Source organism: Exophiala bonariae, assembly GCF_035927105.1.
Source record: "Exophiala bonariae strain CCFEE 5792 chromosome Unknown scaffold_2, whole genome shotgun sequence".
NCBI lineage: Eukaryota > Fungi > Ascomycota > Eurotiomycetes > Chaetothyriales > Herpotrichiellaceae > Exophiala > Exophiala bonariae.
In genome coordinates this window covers 891,293-913,035 of record NW_027042477.1, presented here as the reverse complement: position 1 = coordinate 913,035, position 21,743 = coordinate 891,293, and the positions used below count along the sequence as shown (strand labels likewise).

At 49.8% G+C, this 21,743-nt stretch overlaps 8 protein-coding genes across 8 annotated transcripts; 4 read left to right on the top strand and 4 right to left on the bottom strand.

The window, feature by feature from the left end:
- Positions 1-400: 400 nt before the first annotated feature.
- On the bottom strand, positions 401-1,924 carry LTR84_004845 (uncharacterized protein; the record flags this gene model as incomplete). Its single annotated transcript, XM_064848418.1, has 1 exon — positions 401-1,924. The coding sequence occupies one exon, from the start codon at positions 1,922-1,924 to the stop codon at positions 401-403; it is 1,524 nt and encodes a 507-aa protein (XP_064711042.1).
- A 1,407-nt stretch (positions 1,925-3,331) lies between these two features.
- Positions 3,332-4,945, top strand: LTR84_004844 (uncharacterized protein; the record flags this gene model as incomplete). The annotated part of the gene is made up of 7 exons (XM_064848417.1): positions 3,332-3,394; positions 3,462-3,614; positions 3,666-4,043; positions 4,105-4,228; positions 4,293-4,412; positions 4,479-4,659; positions 4,714-4,945. The coding sequence occupies 7 exons, from the start codon at positions 3,332-3,334 to the stop codon at positions 4,943-4,945; spliced, it is 1,251 nt and encodes a 416-aa protein (XP_064711041.1).
- Positions 4,946-5,342: 397 nt separating this feature from the next.
- Positions 5,343-6,329, bottom strand: LTR84_004843 (uncharacterized protein; the record flags this gene model as incomplete). Its single annotated transcript, XM_064848416.1, has 4 exons — positions 5,343-5,436; positions 5,514-5,669; positions 5,772-5,935; positions 5,988-6,329. 4 exons carry the CDS (start codon positions 6,327-6,329, stop codon positions 5,343-5,345), a joined length of 756 nt encoding a protein of 251 aa, XP_064711040.1.
- A 1,955-nt stretch (positions 6,330-8,284) lies between these two features.
- Positions 8,285-10,223, top strand: LTR84_004842 (uncharacterized protein; the record flags this gene model as incomplete). The annotated part of the gene is made up of 4 exons (XM_064848415.1): positions 8,285-8,875; positions 8,933-9,052; positions 9,102-9,473; positions 9,528-10,223. 4 exons carry the CDS (start codon positions 8,285-8,287, stop codon positions 10,221-10,223), a joined length of 1,779 nt encoding a protein of 592 aa, XP_064711039.1.
- A 720-nt stretch (positions 10,224-10,943) lies between these two features.
- Positions 10,944-12,627, top strand: LTR84_004841 (uncharacterized protein; the record flags this gene model as incomplete). Its single annotated transcript, XM_064848414.1, has 3 exons — positions 10,944-11,025; positions 11,094-11,961; positions 12,036-12,627. The coding sequence occupies 3 exons, from the start codon at positions 10,944-10,946 to the stop codon at positions 12,625-12,627; spliced, it is 1,542 nt and encodes a 513-aa protein (XP_064711038.1).
- A 146-nt stretch (positions 12,628-12,773) lies between these two features.
- Positions 12,774-16,324, bottom strand: LTR84_004840 (uncharacterized protein; the record flags this gene model as incomplete). The annotated part of the gene is made up of 8 exons (XM_064848413.1): positions 12,774-12,789; positions 12,865-13,092; positions 13,191-13,373; positions 13,449-14,261; positions 14,325-15,504; positions 15,558-15,684; positions 15,820-16,117; positions 16,176-16,324. The coding sequence occupies 8 exons, from the start codon at positions 16,322-16,324 to the stop codon at positions 12,774-12,776; spliced, it is 2,994 nt and encodes a 997-aa protein (XP_064711037.1).
- Positions 16,325-16,877: 553 nt separating this feature from the next.
- Positions 16,878-18,191, top strand: LTR84_004839 (uncharacterized protein; the record flags this gene model as incomplete). The annotated part of the gene is made up of 1 exon (XM_064848412.1): positions 16,878-18,191. The coding sequence occupies one exon, from the start codon at positions 16,878-16,880 to the stop codon at positions 18,189-18,191; it is 1,314 nt and encodes a 437-aa protein (XP_064711036.1).
- A 477-nt stretch (positions 18,192-18,668) lies between these two features.
- On the bottom strand, positions 18,669-20,576 carry LTR84_004838 (uncharacterized protein; the record flags this gene model as incomplete). The annotated part of the gene is made up of 1 exon (XM_064848411.1): positions 18,669-20,576. The coding sequence occupies one exon, from the start codon at positions 20,574-20,576 to the stop codon at positions 18,669-18,671; it is 1,908 nt and encodes a 635-aa protein (XP_064711035.1).
- Positions 20,577-21,743: the final 1,167 nt, after the last annotated feature.

Genomic DNA, 21,743 nt, shown 5'->3' with positions numbered 1-21,743 from the left:
ATGTTTGTGGTATAAACTTCATTGGAGAATACAGACATAGAATAGTAGAAAAGACGAAGCCTTATCATCAACTTGAAGTTGGGGGGTATCACTTACAAAGAAGGCCTTTCGACTTGGCCGATCATCTCGGTTCCAGCTGAAAATCGAAGCCATGTCGTCGAGACATATCTCACGATCCAAGAAGTAATGAGCATGTGCTGAATATCGTCTCGCGCCGCTTGGGAGCTGTCGATTGACCTGTCTGTGTGCAGGTGGTGGTGAATAAGCTCCTAGCTTGCCATGTTTGAATACTGGTATATGCGACATATCGCTCTCGTTATGTCCTTCTCCTAGTTGGCTCTGCATGGTCCCCAGGTCTGGTAGTCCACACTTCACAAGGCTGTGTGTCTCTGGAGATAGATCAAGACCAGACCATTGGTCGAACATATTCCCTCTCCCATGCTTCCTCTCCGTCCACGAAGCCTTCATCATAATCGATCTCTTCATCCACACCACCGTCGTCCACAATCTCAATTTTACTTCCCAAGGCCTGCTTTCCTTCTGTGATCATTGCTTTTAACCGTTCGTTAAGACGTCTCATACTTTCATCTTCCTTGGCTTCCTTGCGGCGCATCTTTTGTTCAAATTTGCGAACTTCAGGTGACGGTTGAGCGCCTACCACGGGTACAGATACTGAATTAGAAGATTGCCGACGGGGTGATGCCAAAGATGCTCTATTACTTTGCCGTCTTGTCGTACCATCGACCAGGCTAGCTGATGTTGATAGAGGCGCGCGTGACTTTGTGTGACCATGACCATTTTCACCAGTAGCCAAAGATGCACGAGGGGAAGCAACCGACGCTGAGGATTTGTTTCCTGATGATCTTGAGGAAAGACGAGGGCGAGCTATGAGAGAGCTATTGCTGTTTAAATTTCGAGGAGAGGATCGTGCGGAAGCTGATAAAGGTGCCACACTTGCCCGTGACTTCTTACGTACAGGGCTTGTGTCTCTTGACTCTGTTGATGGACCATTCACTACAACCCAGCTATTTCGTGCTGGTGGAATACCTGGACGAGCTGTTGGGGTGTCATCATTGTTGTTGCTGTATTTCCAAGGCTGCGACGTGTAATCTTCGACGAACTCCGGCTGTTCAGATGGAAACTCGCCAGGCACGGGTGTTGAATCTCTCTCTCGGCGACGTCTTGGCACATCATAATCATGGTGGAAAACATCTTCTTGAGGATTGACCTCCGTCCATTCCTTAGATGTCACAGCGGGTGTACCAACATCAAAATTGTATCCATTACCACCACCGGCATAAAAACCTTTGAAGGACGTAGCGCCTTGCCAGCAGAAGTTGAAGACCTTGCCAGCTACAGTTCCGGTGAGTGCCCAAACAGACTTTCTCCAGCCATTCCTATCTGATTGTGACAGGTTGTCTCCGGTTTGTGGGATAGAGGGCGTTTGTGGAAAGTATGAACCAGTGGGGTGATGTGAAGGTGGTTGCTGAGAGCCATACCGATTTGGTCTGTATTCATTCTCATATTCACACTCGCGCTCATAGGCAGCTCTCTGAGCGTTCAGATCGGCTGGGGTTGCGACGCCACCTGCGAAGCGGTAATCTGTGCTGACGAATGGTGCAGGACTAGGCTCGTCAAAGAAATTGTTTCTGCTGATGCCGAAAAGGTTGTTTGAAGGTGTTTGGGCGTCATCGTCTCTGTGATCGACTCTTGCTCGCTTGCGGGTTTGTGTTAGCAAACCACCTGAATTTGGGGTTGCTTGCGGACGCGGATGTCGTGTGAAGGGTGAGGTGGATGGAGGACATTCTTTGGTAGGCGGCAGAAACAATGACGAGTTGAATGGGGCGCAACGAAAGGAGCAATCATTGTCGGTCTGGGTGAACGAGCCAGGCACGCGCATCGACGGCGCCTTTATCTCAGCCATGTTGGAAACTAGTATTGCAGAAGTGAGGTTTGATTACTGACGCAGTCACTCCAGAGAAGCCATGTGCGGCGCGAGCATGATCTTTTGGGGTGGATATTTGTTGGCAGCCGATTTAGCAGCCTGGTCGGATGACACTTTTCGATTTTCTCGATAGTGGTAGGACAAAGAGTCACTCACCAGTCCTGTTCGTGTTCGTGTTCAACTTCACCGTCAGTCCAGGCTACAGCATACGAAGAGGGCAAGTCTTGTGATTAGAACTGGCGGGGCACTCGTCACTCCAGCAACTGCACCGGATCTATATTCCGCCGAAACCATCTGTTTCACGGAAAAACTTGCAGCCGACGCTCACCCCCAAAGAGCGCCGATATGAGGTGAGTTTGAAGGCAAACGCTTCCTGTCACAGAAAACCATACTCATGCACCGGGCTTTGATCAAACAACCCAGACTTTCTCTACATGATGCCCGTTGGTACTCCTGAACTTCTAGTCGATCTGCCGTCCAAATATGTAACAGGGCTAATCTGAAACATTGCACAATCGAACTGAGTCTGATTGCAAATCGAATAACAACTTGAATGCGATGAAGTTAATGAGCATCGACACCTGGCTCTGTGGCGGATATAGATAGAGCACATCATTCAAAGGGGTGTTTGTTCCTATGATTTCAGCAATCGAAAAAGCCTACCTATCAATAACTGGACATAACTAATGTAGCCCAGCCCCGCAATCAGGATTTCAGGCTACTACCAGACCACCAGCCCCCCTCATCTTCGTCTTGCAGATATTCGATTTGGGCCATGAACATTCCATGAAGTCTACCCATCTTCCTTCTACAAGATACTTGAGACGCATCTGGGGGACCAGGAGTACAACTCCAGCATTCTACATCAGAGGCTCCATCTCGAACAACCGCCTTGGTTCGATGTCACCTCTGGGAACATTTTCATGCTTCCACTGCTGTCGCTCTTCATCTTCCAAGCCGTCACGCGATCCGATCTTCAATGTACTAACTGCAACAGCTTCAGAATTGCAGCTACTGCTCACAAAGAAGGAATGTACAAGTGTTGATGTAGTGAACTCTTGTATTCGCCAGATCAAAATTTATGATGGATACTTGAAAGCAGTCATAGCGCTTGCAGATGATGCCATTGATCAGGCAGTACGGCTCGACGAGGAGAGAAAAAGTGGTCGTGTTAGAGGACCGCTTCATGGCATTCCCATCTTGATCAAGGTCACGATTAGTGCTTCGAGTGCGCGTGTGCATACTAATGGTCGTAGGACAACATCAACACCCTGCATCCGAATTTAGGTACAACGGCCGGAAGTCTAGCACTGGTTGGTGCTAGACCAAAGTCAAATGCAATGATAGTTGATCAAGTGAGGAATTCCTTGTTTCAAGAAACCTCAGATGCTGACTATAGTGAAGCTGCTTGCTAAAGGTCTCATCATACTAGGCAAGGCCTCTCTCTCAGTAAGCCATGATGTGGACCGAAGGTATTTGATTTGCTTATTTCGACTTAGGAGTTTGCTATGTACAGGTTCGAGCCAAACATCCCAATTACATCGATCCTTTCTTTACTTTCTACAGGGCTCCTACACTACCGTGTGCTTGGTCGGGTGTTGCTGGCCAAGGTCAATCACCATACACTGACCAAGATGTAAAGCCGGAGGATGGCTCCGCGAGCCAAAACGTCAGTCATGTCCTGAGATGTCTAAGACGCATTTACTGAGAGTCACCACAGGGTCCTGGAGGCTCATCATCTGGTTCTGCCGTTGGGGTTGCTGCCGGCTACAGTCCGTTAGCGCTTGGAACCGAAACGATTGGTTCAATCATGTTGCCTTCCACACGCGCAGCACTTTACGCAGTTAAGCCAACGCAGAGGCCAAACGCCCTCGCCGGTGTCATACCAACTACCGATGCAATGGACACTGTGGGACCAATGGCCAAATGCACCCGTGACATTGCGACGCTTCTGGACATCCTCATTCCATCCGACTCCAGCTTCTGCGACAATCTTGGCGCTACATGGTCCGACTTGAAAGTCGGGGTACTGGAGCCCAAGATCTGGAAATGGCCACAATACCTCGCACCACTCGATGAAGTGTCACAGGAACAAATTGTAAGCAGTCGATTCCTCCGTGGGTTTTCACCTGCGCCTCTAACATGTACCGATTTTGAAGACACAAGAGATCGAGGCTGCTAACAACAAAATCTCCTTCTCCGCTCGGAAGTTTACGACGGTACAGCTGGAAAGCCCTGCTACTCTACAGAATGAGGAGGGCGAAGGGCCATTCCACATCATGGGTAAGCCATACCACACCCAGAGCCTTTTCACGCTGTCCAAGCTGCAATTCTTACACTAGCGTAGAGGCAGATTTTCGAGATCAAATTAATGCATATTTCGAATCTCTTGAAGATTCTCAAGTCCGGTCCTTGAAAGAACTTATTCAATTCAATCTGGACCACGCTGACCGGGAAATGCCATCAGGTAGACCCCTAAGCTCTCTGTCCTTGACCAGTCAGTGCTACTCACTGTGACTAACATTCATCAAAGACTTAGGTAAAGATTCGCAGATCCTCCTCCTTCGCGCTCAGGAAAATACAAAACCCAAGGCTTCCAGGGATGAGCTGCTGGCTTTCCTACGCCTAAAATCTGGTCCTGAGGGGATAGACCGTGTGCTGGATGCCAACAACCTGGACGTCATTTTATGTCCAGCGGATTCGGAGATCAACATGTATACCTGCTGCAGCGGTTAGTGCATTCCATTTTGATAACTTCATACCGACAGATATACGACACTGAACACTTATCGTGCTGACTCTTATCATCTGACGGTAGGTTATCCTTCGGCACATATGCCACTCTCGTATCTGAAACTGAACGGGAGACCATTTGGTATGATCGCAATCGCGAAAGCTGGCCAAGAGCATATCTTGATTAAAGTCATGGCCGCTTGGGAACGCACGTTTCCGCCTCGGAAACCCCCAGTGATGGACAGTTTCGCACGAGGACGTCTATAGCGATTTCCAAACTCCATTTCGATACTGGCTACACGAGAACTCAAGTTGAGAGGTAAGGCATTAATGATTAGACTTGCGAAGAGCTTCCAGAAGGATTAATTGATTATCCTGCATTTGATCTGATCTCTTGATCTCTTGAAATGGACAACCACGACATCAGCACGGTGAATCAGCCCGACCTTTGAACATTTCAATCCCTCTTTCATAACACGGATGAAACCAATCTTGCACCTCCTGGCATGTGCTAAATCTTGCTAATAACAATACTTCTAGCCTCTATGCTGCGACGAGGGGGTGCATCCACCCTTGCTGCAGGGTCCGTGAATGGAACATGTGGGCAGTCTAGATCTCACACGACCGAGTCAGTTCGTCTTGCATAAGACGTGAATGGAGAAATTCAATGCAACCACCCACATCTTGCCACGCCTTCCTTGCTGTCAAACATGACCATCATGAACATTTCATTCCAGGTCATTTCTTTGGCATAATACCTGTTGCACCAGATATCAGCACAGCGGGCACCAGGAATACACGCGATATCTTCACTTGGATTGAGTGACTGACGTACCACTGGTGATGCTCTTTATGTTTCAGGTAGTATATCTCACCGACACGAGTTGGGATAATTCGGTCGCAGGCAATGAGATCCTCCTTGCGAACGGATCTGTAATCGCAGACTGCCAGCGGGGAATCTTCAATGACAGGCACCAATGGCCTCCAGGTGCTGTGAAAAACGATTAGACCCGCTCGAGTTGGATGGGAAGTATCAACACTGGAATTCGGATGGGAGCAGTGTGGAACTGACTTGATGAGCCTGAATCTATACCCTTTGTTAAGATACTCGGCTTTCTGCACGTCGGTCAGATGGACTAGCACGACATTCTGTCCGCCCCTAAAAGTATTATCGATATGAGCACCAACAGCAGGCATTTCAGCTGCCAGCGCATCGCCGAGATTGACGGGTCGGTCGACAGGTCGATTGTACCGTGTCTAGCTCCTGCAATCAGCTCCCATGGTTTGGCTTTGTGGACGTGAGAATTACGCGAATTTCCCAGCATATGACCTTAAGGGCATCAAATCTATCACAGAGATATGTCTCCGTCTCAGCACGATAAGCTTCGACCAGGTCGTGACTGTCGACGGGTAAATGGTTGCTCTTGAAAGAAAGTAATTGAAACCCCGACTTGTCCAAAGAAAAATCGTCGGCAGCTTCCCTGAGATTGTGAACTTCAATTCCCCCGACGTCTTCGAATTGCAAGTTGCTGATCGGGTGACTATTTTCATTTTTGTCGTCTTGCTGAGCGAGGAGGACATTATATGGCTTCTCCGAACGATACAATGGAAGGTCTTTCAAGAAAGTGATACTTGTGACCACTTTCCCCATCATCTGAAGTATCAGGCTGCGAAGTTGCAACTGTCAATATACTAAGGCAGGGATCCCGCAGAATGAGTTAGGAGGAGCAAGTGGGTGGCTTTCAGGTTAGTCCTTTGAGCAATTGCTCCGGAGATTGGGCCACTAAATTCGAATTGATCCTCACCGATAGCCTTTGATGTTGATTCTTCAATGTCAATGTTGAAGGAGCCAGTGCCAAGCCAGAGAATATGATGCCGCCAACCAGAGTTATTTAAGTCGTGACATATCCTTCGCGATCTACATTCACAAGGTCATGCGGGATGCCACAACCTCAACTGATTGCCACGTAACAGGATTGCTTGACCAGGGGTTGCACACACAGAACCATGATCGGGCAATGCCGTGCCGTCGATGCATCCAGAGCGAGAGAGTCCCTCGCGGAATTACGTCGGTTCCTTTTCTCATCGACCTTCTCACATACTTAAACCGTTCCCCAGCTAGGGTTCCCACCTACCTCTCTTTCAATCCAGTTCAAGCGCTCTTCTTCAGTTCTAAGCCTCATTCTTGCTCAGATTCAACGAGTGCCATTGACAGGGCAATTCCCCGTCTACGAACACATTAAAGACCAAATCCGATCATTCAACCACCGACTTCACTCTCAAAAACATGCCTGAAATTCTCAACAACTCGACGGTTGGACAGCTCCAGGTCTTTGATCAAGTCGATCAAATTGACGGGCATGACTGGCCTGTAGAAACTGAAGCTGCCCAGCCGTGGACCCAGTGGGTCACTTTCTACCCGCCCACTGAAGAGGGCTCGGAACTTGTTTGTCAGAGGTCCAAGAACTGCGCCTGGGGCTCGTCTGGCTTGGGGGGCTACTAGCTATTCTGCCCGAGTGTTCATGAAATGCAAAGCTGTGGTGGGACAAGGCGGGAAAAGGAACGTCCGGGGAAACGCAGATGGAGATGTGAATCATTGGGCTTGGTGATCAACGTGTACTCTCGTAGCAAACCTACAGCGCTATCGTGTACCTTGAAGTTCAGAAGTCCCTGACTTGAGGCCAATCAAGCCTGGATCTGTGTTCCACAGGCAAATGAAAATATTACTATCAACCACGCTCATCGCTATGTCGTTTGACTGGGCGTCCTCCCTGGTCCATTGGATACTCAACGGTGCCCGACTTTGATTTCGGAGTCTCTTCTGATCAAGAGAAATGCGGGAAGACATGCATGTTAGCGAAACCAAGTAATAGATTAACTCTCAATGATAGGCAATTGCCCGAAAATGCTATTCTGATAAAAGTCCGTGAATTTAGCCGAGAGTGCACTACCTCGAGGCACCGGATATCAGTGATAGTGCTTTTATACAAAGAAACGGGGCGCAAAGAATGACAGAGCGGTAATCACAGGGGGGATCAATGTCATGCTCGGAAATGCGTGCGGCTCAACAAGTCACACGTTGCCCGTTTGCTTTCGGGCGTCTCCCAAGGTGATGTACTTTCAGACGGCCAAGACGGGTCGAGACGGCCGGCGCGGCTCTTGGTGGCCTCGAGGGATAAGTTAGGCCTCGTGGGGGTGCTCACCGGTTTCCGATGCTCCACTTGTACCTTTTATCCTTCGATCATTGGGTGATTGGGAACAGCGGGGGGAAGGCAGCTACCCGATCAACTACAGCTACACGACAGCAATCAACCTCTGTTCTAGATGTCAGTTTTAACCTGCAGAAAATCATCGCAACACGAGACGGGTGGTCTCAAGATGCGAACCTGGACGCATGCAAGGCAACCGGACTTGTTGCTTCGATCCCGTCACAGGCCAGATGCGAGTCTCAGATGCTGCTGCTTTAACAAGATGAAGCGCAGGGGCCAGCACAGCCTTCAGCCTGGGATTGAGCCTGACTCCCACAGCGGCTATGAGTCAAGGAGGTTGACCTGGTAGATAGAGCTTCCAAACCATCGTCCATTTCTCTAGGCTGTTCAATATGCAATGTTGAAGCTCTTGTCTCGCGGGCTCTTGGTTTTCACTTCACTGATCACGATCCAGCTGTTGGTCTCTCTTTCGCAGGGCCTCATATCTAGTCCGTCCGATAAGGCTGGTGGTGAGACAATAGTCGAAGATCAGTCGGTAGATCGCGTCAGAATGATCCAGGAGTATTTGTCGAGCGACTCGTCGCTCGATAGAATTGATGTCCTTACTGCGACCGCTCATGAGCTTCAAGATTTACTGACAAATGGCTCCGTATCGTCAGTCGATCTGGTCCATATCTATCTCAGGCAGATCGAGAGTCACAATCATAAGGGCTTGAAGCTGAACGCTGTTATCTCGGTGGCTCCCATCGACCTTTTGATTGAGAATGCAAAGGCACTGGACCGGGAGCGTGCTGCGGGGAATGTCAGATCACCACTACATGGAATCCCGATCCTGGTAAAGGACAACATTGTAACAGATTCTGCTCTCGGCATGGACACTACATCAGGATCTTTTGCATTCAGAGGTGTCAAGACCAAGAAGAATTCTCCTGTGGTCGATCGGCTGGTGAAAGCTGGGTTGATCATCATTGGGAAAGCCAATCTGTCGGTTAGTATCCTTAGAAAAAGGGAGTGCGTTTTGAAATGATGTTGACTTGTCTCATAGGAGTGGGCGGGCCACAAGGGTTATTGTCTCACGACCGGTTGGTCCGCAGTTGGGGGACAGACACAGTCTCCATACGTAGAGGGAGGTGTACGCGCAGGAGATAAATTCATCGGCCATTCTGTAAGCGCTTCCTCATTGCTATCTCGTTCTGACTAACCAAACATTACAGACCCCATGCGGTTCATCCAGTGGCAACGCTGTGGGGCTCGCAGCGGGATTCTCTCCACTCTCTCTGGGGACTGAAACCGATGGTTCGGTGCTGCAACCCGCCGGGAGAGCATCAGTGTATGCTCTCAAGGCGACAGTTGGAGTAATACCAACGGACGGGACATCTCCATCAGGTCCTTTTTCGGATTCACTAGGTCCAATGGCGAAAGACCCAGAAGACCTTGCTAGTCTCATGGGAATTTTGATGGAGACCAACTTTTCGACTTCCCTGACAGACAGCTGGAAAGGTCAACGAGTAGCATTCGTAAATCCGGATGATTGGGAACTTGGTGCATTTGTATGCAATCGTGATGAGGATCTACTCGTAAAGCAGGTATGTACTATAATGATTGTGAGAGGAATTGGAGGATAATTTTGCATGTGTCAGCGATCAGAATTACGCGCCCAAATCGATAAGATTGAGAAGGACGGAGCGAAGGTAGTCCGCGATGTCAACGTGGCAAAAACGTTCGACTTGGAATTCGAAGGCAAGTGTGGCCTAGAAGCCATCTGGGACTATGAGTTTCCAGGTGCTCTAGCGAAGTTCTTCGATTTCTATCAAGATTCTTCCATCAAAACACTTCAGGATTTGATCCAGTTCAATAATGATCACCCAGATCTTGAGCTCCCGAAAGGTAAGATTGTGGTATCAATCATTACAGCACTGCACGCTAACTTATTCCCAAATCTAGATCAAGCGAATCCTCAAGGATTACTCACAGATGCACTTGAGCCAGGTTACTCTAAGGACCAGTATGAAAAGGCAAAGGCATACATCCGCGGAGAAGGGAAGGCCACTTTTGACTCCATATTCCTCGAGCAAGGAGTGGATGTTGTTGCTGGTCCACTAGATGGGAGAATAGTCTCTACAGCAGCTTGCGCAGGGTATCCTGCATGTGTAGTGCCGCTGGGGTACGCTCCGAATACTTACGGTCGTGCGTACGGGGTCACTGCTGTGGCCGCTGCTGGGGGTGAAGGCAAACTCATCGAATTCATGAGTGCGTGGGCGGCGAGCAATCCAGGGTTGTGGCAGCCCCCTCCATTGGTCGTCAATTGGGACCCTAAGAAGAGCAGTGTTTTGTAGCATGCCCGGTTCTGAGACGAGGTCTAAATAACCTGGTGGACGGAGTAGCAGTAGAATTGTTATGTGATACAATAGCAGAGGGGCAAGATTTCGACCCTCGTGGAATGGTTGCTTAATTGAGTTACAGAGTTACCACAATGGGGCCTTAAATCGACAGCGATCGATAAGTATGGGAAGGGTTGCGCTAAGAACGTGGGTTACAAAGTTCACAAGTGGTTGTAAACTCAACTTGCTGGGACTACGAATTGATGTGCACCGACTAAACAGCTAATCCATCAACGAAAGAGTGAGGTGCCTGTGCAAATCGCCCTGGAAAGCGCCAGGCTTGGGAGGCTAAAGGTGCCCGAGGCGTCACTCAGCCCTTCCGTTAACAATCTTTGCCTTTCGTCACACCATCATTCCAGCCCGCGACAAAACAGCCTTAGACCCAGCCTCCTTCGCTGCCGAGCAAAGCAAGGCAGATTCAGACAATACTCTCTCAGTATATGACAGCCCTGTTGGTGCCAATAGTCGTACCTCTAAGATTTGACTGGAATGACCTGGAAGGTGAAGTCTCAGCATAGCTCTCGAAAGTGTAGATGTCCAACAATTGAAGCCCTCTGCAAACATAGTCAGTTAGATCTTGTACCTATGTTGTGGATAAAATTACCTCCCAGCCAACCAACAATATTGGTCCCCGGGGGTAGTCAACCAAGTCTTCAGCGAGCGAAATTGTAGGCAATGCGCGAACCAGAGAACGCACAATTGTCGCGAAGGCAAGGGCCTCCCGTTGAGGATGACGAGTCCTCGGTAGGAATGAAAAGTAAGGATTCTCTATTTTTATAAATGTTTGATACACGAAAACCAAGTACTGATTCTAGCTTTAAGCAGTTCTCAGTTCGCAGGAGAGAGATCTCCTGGTAGTTGCATCAAATCTAAGAGAAGAACACGACGCGACTCGACTCAACCGTCGACTATACTCACGTTACCATACACAATACATCTCGATTTTGCATGAGCGATACCACTCTTTGCCGGATAGCTTCAAAGAGCATTTCCGCGCCACCACCGAAACGCTGCCAGAGAATGGAATCCCTAGCAAGTATTTCGGAGCGATGGCCATTATCGCCGAGCAGTTATCCGACGAAAGGGTGGGACAGCCTTGTACGCTCCGAAGCATCACCGACCTTCTCAGAGTAAAAGGCTTCTTGAATGTTCGAGAAGTCGATGGCCAGGGACGTGGTAGTGGAGATGAGGTCGCAGGGCAACTTGTGTACATCTTGATGGGCTGGGTGACTTTGATGTTCGCGCCTACCCTCCCAACTGTGGTTCAGGAAGGCCCATCTCGCGTTCAGCTCGCCATAGAGGACGACCAGGACGAAAATGGAGTATATCTGGATTCGGATACCCTAATCCGCCACTCTGTGCCCTTCGACGAGGTGTCACGGCTCACGTTACCAACAATGCTGAAGACGTTTGGCCGATTGATACCTTGTTCCGAAGCGCCCACCGATGAGCGACAAGTTTTTCAGGTCGCGGGAAATGCTTTTGCTGGTAGGATTCTGGTCAGTTACATCAATTATAGGTGCCTGCGGAAGTTGTCCGACATCAACATTGTCTTCACTTCTGCTTGGAGTCGGCATCTTGAATTCGACGAATTTAGTCGTACCATCAAGATATTCAAGCACCCTTCCGCCTGTATGGTGTTCTGTTCTGGGTCGGTGAATCGAACTGCTCAGAAGAGAGGTCTTGCTGCAACGTATATGACATAGTAAGTGCAAACAGTTTTCCCTTTCTGGAATGATTGCTTTATGCTAATTTTGAAATCCGAAGCTTATTCTCCCACTACTTTCGGAGCCATGACGACGACGAGGGAGATTACAGCTCCCTACATGATGAATCGATCGACGGAGTTAGCTTCTTTCGCGAACTTCTCCTGACTTATCGAGTAATCTTCGGCCAGGACGGCGCATCTGCAAAGCTCTTCCGAACAGAGCATGAAGATTTGCTCTCGGCATTTTTAACTCCACACCGGATCTGGCACTATCTCCCCTGGTTGAGGCCTCTGGTCCTGGGGCGCAAGCCAATACGGCGACAATTATCTCACTCCGAAGTCGTCGATCCACTCCTCCTCGAGGTCTGTGGTACTCAGTATACAAAGGCCGCAATCTACCGTGATCTCCGTGCCCCATCACCGCGAGACCAATATCTTGCAGCGAAAGAATTTCCGTTTTTCGGTGATCGTTTATTGAAGATCCAGATCTTCATGCAAGGTGAACATCCGAGTGACTGGAAGGCACTCATAAATGACCGGCGAGATATACTTCGTTACTGGACGTTCTGGGCCGTCATGGTAATCGGTGCCATTTCTATCCTCCAGAGTGCTATCGCGAATATCCTAGGTATTCTACAGGTTATCTACTAAAAGCAGTGGCGTCAAAAATTCGCATATTACTGAAGTGGGCAACATCGCGGATATTAAGACTCGGGCACAATAGACGACAGAGCAAGAACGAAGAAATCGATAGAGGGCGTGCATTCATCAATATCTAAGCTTTGTGCCCAAGGGGCTCAGACTCCCAGATTACTGGACAAAGAATAGCAGCTTCGATCAAGCCCCGATATTCCCAATGATCTTCACCTGAAGAAAGAAGGAACTAACCGATTGAAAGCCTCCTCTTCGCCATCGTTTGAATTTGCACATTCCGTGTCGTTCTCGACCCGTCTACGATCCCGGTGCGAATCCCGGTGCAAGCGGGCCGCCTCTTCCAGATCTTCGGGTGTCACGCTTGATGCTTCAATAGTCAAAGCCAGTCTCCTGGACACGCGTGCTAAGTGGCCCAGCCAGTTCCGCTCTCGGGCAATTGCCTGGGCTTGTTCAAGTAGAGACCTAGTTAGATTGTGAGTAATGGGTTTCAATCGTCAGTGCTTAGTTATATAGGGTCACATGAGAATATGACAGTTTGGGCAGAGGTTGGGCAGACTCACCTCGCTGCGATATAGTCTCCCTTTTCGTATTTGAGACAGCCAAGTTTGAATAGGCATGCCAAAGCAAGATCGAGCGTTCCCCGCTTCCGCTCCCGCTCAACGTCCAAAGCTTCTTCATAGTGTTTCTCGGCATCGACCCAACGACGTTGCGCGAGAGCAACATTCCCCCGTGCGTACGCAAAACTGATACATTGAGCAGTTAGCTTGGAAACTGAGTGGGTGTAATATTAGTGCTGTAGCATATTGACTTGAACTCACTCTGCGACACAGTGTCCTAGGACACCGAATGCGTCAACGGCGATCTTGTAAGCTTTCTCAAAATATGCATCAGCCTCGGCGTAGTTTCCTTGGCCTAACACGACTCGACCCAAACCAGCGTACGTGACTGCTATGTTGATCTTGTTGTGGCCAACTGCTGCCTCTCGGAAGCCAACTATCGCGTTGAAATGGTCAAGGGCGCTGTCCCATCTGTCATCAGACACCTCAAAGTTACCCAGATTGTTAATAGTGCACATTAAGTCCTCATCATCAGGTGGAAGATGTTTTTTCTTAATTGCGAGGCACTTTTGCATCAGAGGGAGTGCTTTCTTCACCTTGCCAGTCTCAAATAAGCTGATAGAGTGCCCGTTGAGGAGGGCAGCTAGAGTTAGAGTTTCCTGTTCCTCGGCCGAAGCTTCGTAGGCTGCTTGGACAACATTGGAAAGTTCTATGTTGAGCTCATTCTCCCCGACCTCAACCAGATACCAACTGCAGCTTGCCCAGAGCATGAAAAAGGCGGAACAAGGACGGAGCGGCCGATTTTTGGAGAGCGTTTCATAACGCCTGCACAAGCTGATTACATGTTGGATATAGTCTTTGCAGATGTGCCAGGAAGGTGTCAGATTGCGCCCCATGATCTGTTTTGGGAATACCTGGTAGAGATATTCTGAACTAGCATTGAAGGCGTCTTGGAGGTCTTTATCAGGAATGAGACTTAAGAAGGCTGTCTGTGTAAGTCGATGAATGCAGATGAGTTCATCGTCTTGATCGATGAGACCACAATCAGCGAGCTGGCTAACAGCTAGATCGTATCTGAAGGAAGAATTTGCGCGTTAGCAGCTAAACAATATCGATGTCCACGACAGCGATACCTACCCGTAAGAGCTGTGACAAAAGTCAAGCGTAGTTACTCGCACATCCAGTTCAGGCGGTCGCACTTGCAACATTAACTCTGAAGGAATTCCATCAGGTGCCAACAAGCAAATCACCGCCAAGAGACAATATGCATTCCAATTTTCACTGGTCGAAGACAGCTCGGTGAAGGCTACTTTCCAGACGTTATGCAATCCAAACTTGTAGTCTTTATCAAAGGTGACATTCTTTCCACCGCGAAGCTGTTGCAATGTCTCCACATTACCAGCTTGATCGCGATAGAGCTGTAAGAACTTGATGGCTGAAAGCTTCCTCGCTTTCATGATACTGGAAATATGCTTGATACCAAGTGGAAGACCACCCATTTCTTCCAGCAACAATTTTGCTGCACTGGCTTCGTCTTCGGGAACGTTTTGAAGGTCCTGCCATCCCTTCCTGTCTGCTTGTTGCATCAATTGACCAAACAGTTCCCAGTCATGTGGTGGATTGAGTGGCAAAATCTTCTTCAAAGTCCACTCCATCTCTTCTTCAAGGTCTTCTGCAACCTTTGAGGTTCGTGCGGTCATCAAGAAGGTGCCTTCTGAGACCGTCTTCTCAGGAAGCTGTCCTCGAAGCACATCGGCTTCATCGACATTGTCAAAGATCATCAGCCAACGCCGTCCACAGCTTGCAAGGTATTCCATTAGAATGATCTGATTCTCCTTATCAGACTGAGCTCGAGCTGCTCTCGGAAGGCGTAGGTCCACCGCTATATCGCTGAAACTCTCCAGTAATGCTAAGGTTGACTCTGCTTTTACCCAGAGAACGATTTCGAACCTTGTAGTTTCATTTGCATAGGCTAGCGCAGCTGAAGTCTTACCCATGCCACCTATCCCCCAAACGCAAACACGACGATCCTTCTGGAGTAGCATATCAATATCATTGAGAAGTTGTCGACGTCCGACGTGGCGCCCTCGGTTGTCGCGAGGCAAAAAAGTATAAGGGAAGCTAATCTCAGTACTTGGAATCGTCCCAAGGGTCAAAGTGGCTAAAGATAGCGTGCCTTCACCTTGACTGACAGACTTTGCATTCGCCATCTCAACGCAGAATCGAAGATGATCTACCGCACCGTCGATATCTTTCTTGGCGCGCTCAAATTTGTTACTCAGGTAATCCAGGACTTTCTTGGGATCATGGTCCTGACCTTTCAACAATCAGTCAGGTGTGCGCGTAATTGATCAGAAAGGGGAATGTTACCAAGCTTTCCTGGCGGATTATTTCGCATGTATATTGATGCTTCCTTCCAGAACCGAATGAGAGCGACAAACACTTCATACAGCGACTGACGAAGATTGTGGTCCAGTTCCGAGTCCTGTGCGATTTTCTGACACCGCAAAAGCGTTCTACGAGTTGCCCATAGCGTCTCAGACACTGCATCCCACCTTCTCCTCGCCTCGAGAGAGAGCTATGTGAACGATTACTATTCAAACCTCTTCACGTTCGTGGAGTTAGGTCATACCATGATAACAAGATAGAAGAATCCCCAGAAACAGCTCATTTCGACCGACTGTGGCTTCATGGCGATCAGAAATATGTTGGTCGCATTACCGATGACGTTTAGTGTCCAGCTCAAGTCCTTCCAGATATTTGACGACCAAGAATTCGCTTGGTTATCGCTTTGCTCTTTCATTTTGAGTGCCTCCAGTAGCTCTCCAGGGCTATTGAATTGCGTCAGAAACTTTTGGTCTTCTGGCTCATCCACACCCCTTTTGCATCCTTCGATTGCTTCGTTCCAGATCTGGAGAAATACATCCGCCCTAGACGTGCCGTTAGATACTGGAAACCTTTCTTAGATATCATATAGATTAAACTCACGAGAATTCGCTACCAAAAGGTGTCGGAATATCATCACTACCACTCCCGCCGCCAGCGTTAATAGTTGACGTCGTGATGGACATATCGTCCTGCAGGTTGGTGGGCAAATCTGTTCCGTTGCTCATCAAAGAGCTCAACTCATCAAACATTGCTCTAAGCAGCGATTTCTAGTGTGAGCGGCAACCCCCGAAATATTTCTCGTGCACAAGGCCGCCTGGCCCGCAAAACAAGCAGTCAGAACCATGCACCGTTTGCTACACAAGGAGGGCACATGCGGCTGAACCGCAAGTGTAGTGGGTAAATATGTCGTTAAAGCGGCGGGTGGTCACGCAGGAGACGTGCCGGTGCCCGTGACAAATAGGACCCTCGCCCGATTCTGCTGGTGAAACATCATTTGGCGCCTCACTAAGAAGGCTGCCAAGCGGGCGCAAGGTGCATCAATTCCGAAGTTGCCTAGGTGTACCTTCTCCTTACGCATGACGGGGTGTTGGCTTTTCTTGATCGCCGCGATGTCGCCTGTCCAGGGTTCTAGAGTTGCCTTCCGAGAGTTTCTTTTGTGCAGCCATCATGCATCACAAACCACGGGCTCTTCGAGGGAAATATTAGGAAGATGATCATACCCAGAGTGTTTGACCAGGGGTGGTCCAAGGTAGAAACCTGCCGCAAGCCTACCAATCAAGGCTAACAGCCCCCTCGCGCGCCATGGGTTCGAAGCGTCTGCAACGCAATGATCCAGCCTTGTGCGAAGCTGTCCTGCAAAAGGTTGAGCTGGAAGCCAGCCAATTCATCCCGATATACAAGGAGATACATCAGCATCCAGAGCTACCCTCGTTCGAAGTAGCCACGGCTTCTACCATAGCGAATCACCTTGAACGACTCTCCTTCCAGATTCATTCCTCTATCGGAGGCCATGGCTTGGTCGGGGTACTGCTCAACGGAGAGGGGCCGAGCGTACTACTTCGTGCAGAACTCGATGCGCTGCCGGTCGAAGAGCGGACGGGGCTGGACTACGCCAGCACGAAGCGCATGCTGGACGAGAACGGGGAAGAACAGCCAGTAATGCATGCCTGTGGCCATGATCTGCACATGGCGGCTGTTCTTGGTGCGGCTGCAAGCCTCGTTGCCATCAAGCAGTTTTGGTCTGGTCGCCTCATTGTCTTGTTCCAGCCAAATGAGGAGTACGTGGCAGGAGCGAAACTGATGGTCGAGGACGGACTGTGGACGCGAATCTCGCCCCCGGATCTCATGTTGGCTCAACATGCCGGTAAGCTCAAAAGCGGATTTGTGGGAATTAGCGGTGGCGCCGTGTTGCCTGCGTCTCACAACATTCATCTTCGACTGAGTAGCTCTGGCCCTGCGCAGAACCCGCAGATCTGTGGTGATCTGGTATCCAAAGCTTGTGCCTTGACTTTGCAGCTGCGAGAAAAGGTGAAATCGGCAAAAGGTGCGAATCAGTATGCCACTTTGATTTGTCGACGATTCCATTCTGAATCAATGTTCGTGCATCCACCCAATAGCGTGGATATGGCCTTTGAGTTGAGGACTGCGAACAACGCTGTCGCAGTTGAACTTCTTGACTTAATCAAGCGGGTCGTCGTGGAGGAGTGCGAATCAACAACCAGTCCCAAACTCACTGTGACAAGTAGAGTCGAAATTCGAGCGCCGATGACGGAAAACAAAGCAGAGTTTGCCGATCCGCTCGCCATGACTTTCAAATATCATTTTAGAGAACGATTCTACAGCCCTGCCATGGATCCCGCCGTTGAGGACTTTGCTCTCCTCGGACCGGATATTCCTTATCTCTATTGGCGGTTCGGGGCCACAGATCAAGCCCGTTGGGACGAAGCGGAGAGTCTGGGAGAGGTAGACGAGAAGATCCCGGGGCCTCACTCACCCTTCTTTGCGCCCGAGATCGAGATCTCCTTGAAGAGCGGGATCGAAGCGATGGTTCTAGGGTTCTTGACCTTTACCTCAATTAGAGACGATGTACGTTTAATTTCGCATAATGACAGATGAACCCTCCAAGTCCATATATATGTGCGTGGAAAACTGTGGTGGACGAGTTGCAAATAACGGTGAATCGAACCTGCACCTCGTCCAGCGGAAAAGCTTACTTAGCTAACGGAGATCGGAAAAGACCAGTCAAAACGCGGAATGTCGCCATAGCACGCAGTTGAAGAATTATTCTGGAGGTATTGTGGGATGGGAACGCCTGTGATTATGATGCTGATGGTCGATGTTGGAGGAACGGGATCATGATCCCTAATCAACGATATCAAGTTTCCCATTCCGTGGCTCCGAAGTGGATATCGAATGCTTTGGCGTCCATAATGTCAGATTGATGCTTTTAAGTGTTTATTATTCGATTACATACCTAAAATGCCGCTCCTGATGTACTAAACTAGTCCCATAAAACTCTCCCAAAGTTTTGATTTTCACGCCTGGCCTGTTCCCGCTCTTAACAAGGGTGCTCAAATCTATTCCAAATCCGAATCAATATCTCAACCACAAATACTGGTGTGGCCTCAATTGGACACCCGCATCCCTCAAATTCACCATATACCCGGACGACAAATCCTTCGCCTCGACGGGCATGCCCATGAAGCGATCGCGTCCAATCCACTGGGGCACATCGGAGAAATTACACAGACACAGCACCGTGCTCTTCAGGCCGGGTCTCTGATAGCCCAAAATGGCTGGATTACCCGTGAAGAAACCGACGGCGCGTCCGCCGGCCAACTCCTCGGTCGACTTGCGCAACTGGATCAAATGGCGCATGCCCGCGTAGATCTGGCCGGGGATGGTGGACGGGTCATGGCGCTCCTCGTAGCGCGACGCCGGGTACCAGGGGCGATTGACCCAGCGGGAGTCGTCCATCTTGGCCCGGTCGTGCAGGTAGCTGTAGTCGTTGAGCTGGCCGACCTCGTCGCCCAGGTAGATGAGTGGGATGCCGCCCGTGCTCATGGCGATCGAGTACGCGAGCAAGATCCGGTCGATCGCGTGGTCTTGCATCGACTCCAGACCCGCCAGCGACGCCGTCGTCCCCGAGATCCGGCAGTCCCCCGTGCGTGGGTTGTCCTGGAAGGGGACGCCGCGTGCGAAGCTGCCCGGGTGGCGGTTTACAAAGAATGCGTTCAGGAACTTCCGGTGGTTGTTCCCATTCTTGCCCAGTTCGAGGGCGTCTTCGTCGGAAAACGTCCAGCCGATGTCGTCGTGCGACCGTACATAGTTGACCCATGCGCAGCCGCGCGAGATGTTGTGACGCCTCTCAATCGCCTGGGAGAGCATCGAAGAGTCTCTCGTTGCGAGCGCTTCCCACGTGAGTGCCATCTGGAGTGGATTGTATGACAACTGGCATTCGTAGCGATCGATATACTGAACCACGAAGTCCGGGTGGACGATGGCTTCGGACTTGAACAGTACTGACGGTGCCGCGATGCGACACAGTGCGTTGAACGCCCGCAGCAGTTTGTGCACTTCTGGTAGATTTTCACAGTCCGTGTTCATTTGCTTCCACATGAACGCCACAGCGTCCATGCGGAAGAAATCAACGCCCAGATTGGCGAGATACAGCATTTCCGCGGCCATGGCCCGGAAGACCGCAGGATTCGAATAATTTAGATCCCATTGAAAATGATAGAAGGTGGACCACACGAACCGGCCGTCCGCGAGTTGGATGAAGGAGCCGGAATGGTCATCAGGGAAGATCTCGCGCGTCGTGCGTTCGAATGCACTGGGCACGTTCCGGTCCGGGAAGATCCAGTACATGGCGGAGTGCTCTGGATCGCCCTCTGCGGCTTTCTTGGCCCATCGGTGCTCGTTGGATGTGTGGTTGAAGACCAGATCCAGCACGAGGCTGATGCCCGCCTTCCGCAACTCGGTGGCCAGCTCTTTCAACTGGTTGACATCTCCGAGCTCCTCCTGGACGTCTCTGTAGCTCGACACCGCATACCCTCCATCGTTGAGAGGCTGAGGCGCTCTGAATAACGGCATCAGATGTAGATACGTCAGCCCAAGCTCTTTGAAGTACGGTATCCGGTCCTTGATCCCCGAAAGATCTTTGGCATATCGGTCGACGTAGCAGACGCCTCCCAGCATCTGGTTGGAGAGGTACCACTCGGGTTCTAGCTCGCGCTGTTTGTCCAGCTTCCGCAGCTCGGGGTCTCGCTGCCGCCAGCTCGTGCCACACATGGTTATGAGATCGACCATCTGATCGAGGCAGTCGTGCCGGTAGCCGTACAGTTCGGCGAAGATTGCAAAAATCGTGATGAAGTTCATGTCGAGTCGCTCGAAGAAGTCCTTATCTTTGAGGATCTGGACTCCATCTTCGGTCTTTCGTAGCTCTTGCAGGATATACGCCTTCGCCGCCCGTGATTGCTGATCTATTGACAGAGATGCCATTTGTGCAAGAAACTCGAACCCCAAAATCGAGAGTAGGGGTAAGTCTTGGTCAGTAATTCAAAATTCTGATTTCTAAAACAATGGGGCACAGGTTGAAAATGAGAGCTTGAGCTTGAGGAACGCACGACAGCAAAGAGAAACTTTGGGAACAGCAAAGGAACAACCTTTTAGCTTTCACACAGACATTTTGGAGCTTTGAGCTACTATCTCGTAGCTTCGCTCGTCGAATCTACCCCACCTTCGTGAAGCTCATCATAAGGTTCAAATCTCATGCTGCATGAGGTAAGAGCTTCAACGCGCGGCTACTGTGTCGAAGGAACTGCTAGTAGTGCGAGAGATCTCCCAGACGGTGGTTCTCTCGGCCTTATTATTTTTTGCTGTAAGAATGGCCGAGCAAGTTGCATTGGAAGGTGTCGCTTAGCTAAATGTTTTGTCGGATTTCCCCATCAGCTGGTAAAATGAAAGAGGAAATGGCAGTCTCAGTCAGACCGAGTGGGCGTTGAGTTGCCAAATGCCTAGGTGCCCGTACAGCACCTGTTGTAAAAATTGATCGAGCTTGCTTTTGCGGGGTAAATGCACACCAAAGTTAGTAGATGGAGATGCAAAATGAACCCCAATCGAAGAGCGAACCCTGAGCATTGAAGAACTTTATCATGCAGAGGGGTGGAGCGGTCAGCCAGGGCCGAGGGATGACGAGGTTCTCCTACAGGAGCTACCCTGGGAATGGAAAATGGAGGCGAGACATCTGGATTTCATCATCGTAACACATAAATTGGTAAAGGATCTTGAACAAAGGGACCCAAAGTATGAACACAGTTGATAATTCTATTGTGCATTTGATTATGCTCTCATAGCGTAGCAGCGGAGATCATGTCCCCTCTGCTATCCACGTATTCACTATCATAACGCCTTCCCCCCCAGTCCATAAACTATAAACAAACAGTTCCAATACAACAAAAGAACGCTTCTGTCAAGCACCATCCATTAAGCATCCAGTTTTCTTAGACCCGACCAAACTGACTCAATTGTACACTTCTTGCTTCCTCCTCTTCAGAAAGCCGAAACAGCAACAGCAATTGCTTGGCTCTCGCTGTGGCTGATGGAAACATTGACATTCTTCACACCTGCCTCATTAGCTGCCTTCAATGCGGCACCGTGCAGAGCCAC